Below are 4,727 nucleotides of genomic sequence, written 5' to 3'. Positions count from 1 at the left end.
ATGGCATCACACCTTCTTGTCCTAAACTGTCAAACACTCTCTGAGCTTCCTCAAGAGACCCTGATCATTATAGCCAGCCATGAATACATTCCACGAGACTGCATCCCATACCGACATTTTGTTAAACAAGCACTGCATTTCCACAAATGAACTGCACTTAGCATACATATCCGGATAGCATTGTTGACATAGAGATTTTCTCCAAGTCCCTGTTTAACAGCATCACCATGTATCCCTCGTCCCCTCTCTATCTCTCCCAAAGTACCACAAGCTTTCATGCTGCAAACATATGTAACAGCTTCAGGAGATGCAACACCCTCTGAGCATCTTTGATGCTCCCACATTTGCTGTACATGTTTATGAGGGCAGTCCCTAAAACAATGTTAGATTCAGATGCATTGCAAATAATATATTTATGTAGCTGTTTGCCTTCAGATAGGGCTGTACAGTTGGCGCATGCCGAAATCATGCTGATGAGTGTCACTTCATCACGCTCCGACATATTTTCATAAACTCTGCACGCATGTGAAAATCGGCCACATTTTCCATACAAGTTAACGAGGGCAGTCTGGATGACAATATCCTGCTCAAAGGCACTTCCCATGATACAAGCGTGCATCTTCTTGCCTGTGGCTATGGCCACAGCACTGGCACATGCATCAAAAGTGTTTACAAATGTGACCTTATTAGGTAATGTGGCTTCTTGTAGCATTTGCCCAAAGACTTGGAGGGCATCCTGGCTCCTCCCATTTTGTGAATGTAATCCAATCAATGCATTCCAAGATACCACATCTCGAGTGGGCAACTTGTCAAACACATCACCTGCTTCCTCAAGTTGTCCACACTTGGCATACATATCAATAAGAGTGTTGCCAAAAAATACATCCAGCTCAGAACCACACTTGATTATGTAATCATGAACTAATTTCCCATAATCTAGGTCTGTTAAGCTGGAACACGCTTTTAAAACACTGATGAAGGTTATAGAGTCAGGTGGCTCTCTTCCATGCAATGAGAGAAAAGATCTTCTAGCTCTGCATCAGAAAGTTTGCTATCATACCCATAACCCAATGAAAAATGAGTGCACAATTCTGGCAGTGTCGTGTGGCCTGTTCCATGCTTATTTATACACTCACATTGCCTTAACTTTGTTTGCTGCCTTCTGTATGCCAGCACCATAGTCTTTGCTCATGGCCTCAAAGTACATCTGGCTCTTGTTAAATAGACATGTGCGACTGCATGCATTCAGAACAACAACAAAGGTGATTGGATCTGGCCTTACACCTTCTCCTAGCATTCTGTCAAAGATACGAAAAACATTTTCACTTTCTCCATGCTGGGCATATCCTACCATTAGTGCAGTCCAGGAGACAACATCTTGAACTGGAAGCCTGTCAAACACTTGCTGTGCTTTAGCAAGCGAGCTACTTTTGGCATACATATGGACCAAGGTGTTGCCAACAACAAGGTCCCTTTCCAACAACCCCTTTCTTTCAAGCTCAGCATGTATTTCTTGGCCCTTGTTTGTGGCTCCCATGCTGCCACAAGCTATCAAGCTACAAACAAATGTCACAGCATCTGGTGAGACTCCCTCTGATTGCATCTGTTCAAAACACTCGAGTGCTTCCTCACCATGCCCATGTTCGGTATATCCTGCTATTAATGCATTCCATGAGACTACATTTCGAACTGGAAGTTTATCAAACACTTGCCCTGCTTTTGCAAGCGAGCCACATTTAGAATACATGTCGACCAAGGTGCTGCCAACAGCAACATTTCTCTCGAGTAACCCCATTCTAGCAACCTTGGCATGTATATCAAGGCCTCTTTCGAGATCTTTCAGCTTTGCACAAGCCTTCAGTACGGCCACAAAAGTATGTCCACTGGGTTGTACAGAATCATCCTTTTGCATTTTCTGGTACAGGGTGAGAGCAAGGTGTGGTTTCCCACATTTGACATATCCAGTGATGAGGGAATTCCAGGAACACTCATTCCGATGCACCAACCTGTCAAAAACCTGCGGGGCATCGCTCATGCATCCGACTCCCACCAACATCAAGATGAGGTAGTTCCCCACATATGCATTTGACTGCAACCTACCCCTGGTCATAAAGGCATGCACTTCCCTTTCCACCGATGCCCTGTACTGCTTCAAATCACCATGAGCTTCTTTTCAAAGACTTTAACTGGTTGCAGCCTGGCACATAGTTTATTCATGTATTACAAATGAGCATTCCATGTGTACATATAATGCCATCATATATGGCTTTCCTGAACAACGAGTAGAGCTTTAATCTCCATGTTCATACACTCAATTCTACAGCATTCTGCATTGGCATTCCTTTTATCCTTCTGATGTTTTGGGCTTTCTCTATGTCAAACCATTCATCCAGATCATCATTGCATACATTTAGCTCTGCTTTTCAAAGAGTTTCTTTCAGATATCCTGACAATCAGAGTACAAAGAAGTGTCCACCTTTCCGGCATTCATGAGTTCTTGAGCATTCTATCTGTTTTGCAACTTGTAGGGAAGACCTCAAGTCAATACAAGCTCCTCACCTTCCTCAGCTATCAGAAAGGTCGAGTGTCGTAAGCCCTTGAAGTGGCAAGAATGGATCAAGTCATTGCAAGCTCCTCTCCTTCCTCAGCTGTCGAGAAGGATGAGTGTCACAAGCCCTTGTTGCCATTCTACAGTTCTAAGAGAGAACTACAAGTCTATACAAGCTCCTTGCCACCCCCTTCTCCTGAGGTGAACAAGTGTCATAAGCCCTTGTAATCCTTCTTCTTCCCTAATAGTTTTATTATGGAAGACTACAAGTCCTATAAGCTCCTGGCTCTCTCTTTTCGAGAAATGCATCAGTGTCATAGGCCCCTATAGCCTTCTTTGCTTTGTCTGCCATTATTTTTACCTCCTTTGCATCCTTGTCATGCTTTAGAAGTTCTCCAAGCAGCTAAGATATAGCATCATTATAGTATAATCCTTCATTTTTGTACCTGCCTTTCAGAAAGCCCTGATTGTGTATCTATTTGCTCTAATTTTCCTCAAGCATCACCTTGATTTGTATGTCATCTTGCATGTATCCATACATTCCAGATATCATATCGTTTTTCATCCAGCATTCAAATCAGATAACATTACCTTTGTTTTCCCACTTCACCCAGCCTTCTTTCTGCCTGTTTGCTGTTGCATGTAGAGCACAAACGCCTGAAACATCTGCATGGTGTTGACGTCCGGACGAAATCCTTGCTGCTCCTGTTGATCACCCATGATTCCCCTTCTACTCTCACCCCAGCTGTTTCACGTCGGGTTCACCAAAGCTGTCGTGACGTGTGCGGTCTAGCCGGGAACACACTGGGTGTCTGGCTGTGAGAGTTACGTTGATTTGCATTCACTTGATTTGATTATTCAGAGAAAATAAATCCCGCCAAACCTCCTCTCTCCTCTCTCAGAGACGCATGTACAAGGGGAAAAGGTATCTCTCTTGGCTAAACACCAAACCATCATGATCATCAAGTCTTCATTTAAAGCAAGAACATGGCCCAAACATCGTCAGCACCCATTACACATAGCTTCATGAGCAATAAGACACCAAAATCTCAACAACAACACGATCATATAATGATAATACCTCAGACATACCAGTAGCATGCCCACATTGTTAACAAAGCTGCACTGTAGGTGGCTGCTGCAAAACACTCTGATTGGCTTGCAAAAGGTGAGATAAATGCCCATTATGATCTGAACCAGCAGTACCTAAATGAGATCTTTCAAGCATGCCTTGTACTGCTGCACTGGGTAGTACTGACTGACATGCTGATACTGTTTCAGATAAGGTGGAACAATGTTTCATTGCATCTGGCAAATCGGGCTAGGCAGGCAATCTATGAGAAAGCTCGAGCTGACCTGATGAAAGGTGCATCATATGTACGGGAGCATCTGATTTCTGCAGTAATTGTTTCAACTGCAGCGCTGGCAGAGCTGAATTATTGATTGCGGTTGGTATTGACTAGTCTGGTGGTCACGTCTTTGAGATAAAGGAGGCTCCTCATGTGGCTGAGGAAATGGTTTGCTCGATGCTGGTTGCTGCACTGCTGGTAGCGTTGTTGTAGCTTGTAGCTGTAGGTGTCTGATTGAAGACTGCTGCTGGACTTGACTTTCACATAACTGCTGCTGATAGGAACTAGGTTGTGGCCATGTGTATTTTTGCTTCTGCTCCATTGGCCCTTCTTGTGGTAGAGCAAGAGTTGTAGTTGTGCCTGATGCTGCAGCATATTGGATGTGTCTGTACCCTTGAACTCCCGAGAAGCAAGATCAGCAGCTATTGCTTTGTACATGTCAGATTGGACAGCTTCTGGTTGTTGCATTTGCATCCATTTTGCATTTCCATCCATATCCAGAAGACTAAGGTGTTGTGGTTGATTTGGTGCCATGAAATATGGATAGCAAGTAAGAAATGGGGGGTATACGGGTTCAATTTCCCAAACAGATACTCGGCGTGGCCTGTCATCACAGCACTTGATTCATCCCATCCAACCTCAAGAGTACGCCAGTTGGAGCTTGGCTCTTTCCCCGTGTATACCTGCAACAACAGCTGCGCACATCTGCTGCCGCGCCCACACAAAACACACAGGGCTCTCCTCATCAACGAGGAGGCCCCGTTCCCTGGTTACCTGCCGCCTCTCTGTCAGGCCATTCCCCCCCCCTTCTTTTTGTCCCTTTCTTTTGT

At 44.5% G+C, this 4,727-nt stretch overlaps 1 protein-coding gene across 1 annotated transcript; it reads right to left on the bottom strand.

The window, feature by feature from the left end:
- Window positions 1–274: 274 nt before the first annotated feature.
- LOC147635800 (pentatricopeptide repeat-containing protein At2g39620-like) lies at window positions 275–3,268 on the bottom strand. Its single transcript, XM_086802320.1, has 5 exons — window positions 3,175–3,268; window positions 2,310–2,416; window positions 1,633–2,146; window positions 1,137–1,548; window positions 275–950 (listed from the first exon to the last, which is right to left on the bottom strand). The coding sequence occupies exons 1-5, from the start codon at window positions 3,266–3,268 to the stop codon at window positions 275–277; spliced, it is 1,803 nt and encodes a 600-aa protein (XP_086658446.1).
- Window positions 3,269–4,727: the final 1,459 nt, after the last annotated feature.

The sequence above is a fragment of the Cibotium barometz genome, chromosome 9 (assembly GCF_041138505.1).
Source record: "Cibotium barometz isolate CiBa-2024 chromosome 9, ASM4113850v1, whole genome shotgun sequence".
NCBI lineage: Eukaryota > Viridiplantae > Streptophyta > Polypodiopsida > Cyatheales > Cibotiaceae > Cibotium > Cibotium barometz.
The sequence above is the reverse complement of the archived record's forward strand: the minus strand, read 5'-3'. Positions and strand labels throughout refer to the sequence as shown.

Excerpts from the sequence above, each read along its gene's own strand:
- LOC147635800 (XM_086802320.1), bottom strand. The coding sequence starts at position 3,268 with ATGGGTGATCAACAGGAGCAGCAAGGATTTCGTCCGGACGTCAACACC. Across the intron at positions 2,147-2,309 it reads AGAATGCTGTAGAATTGAGT|TACAGGGCATCGGTGGAAAG; the intron begins GTATGAACATGG and ends GATTTGAAGCAG. Across the intron at positions 951-1,136 it reads GCAAACAAAGTTAAGGCAAT|CTTAACAGACCTAGATTATG; the intron begins GTGAGTGTATAA and ends AGCGTGTTCCAG.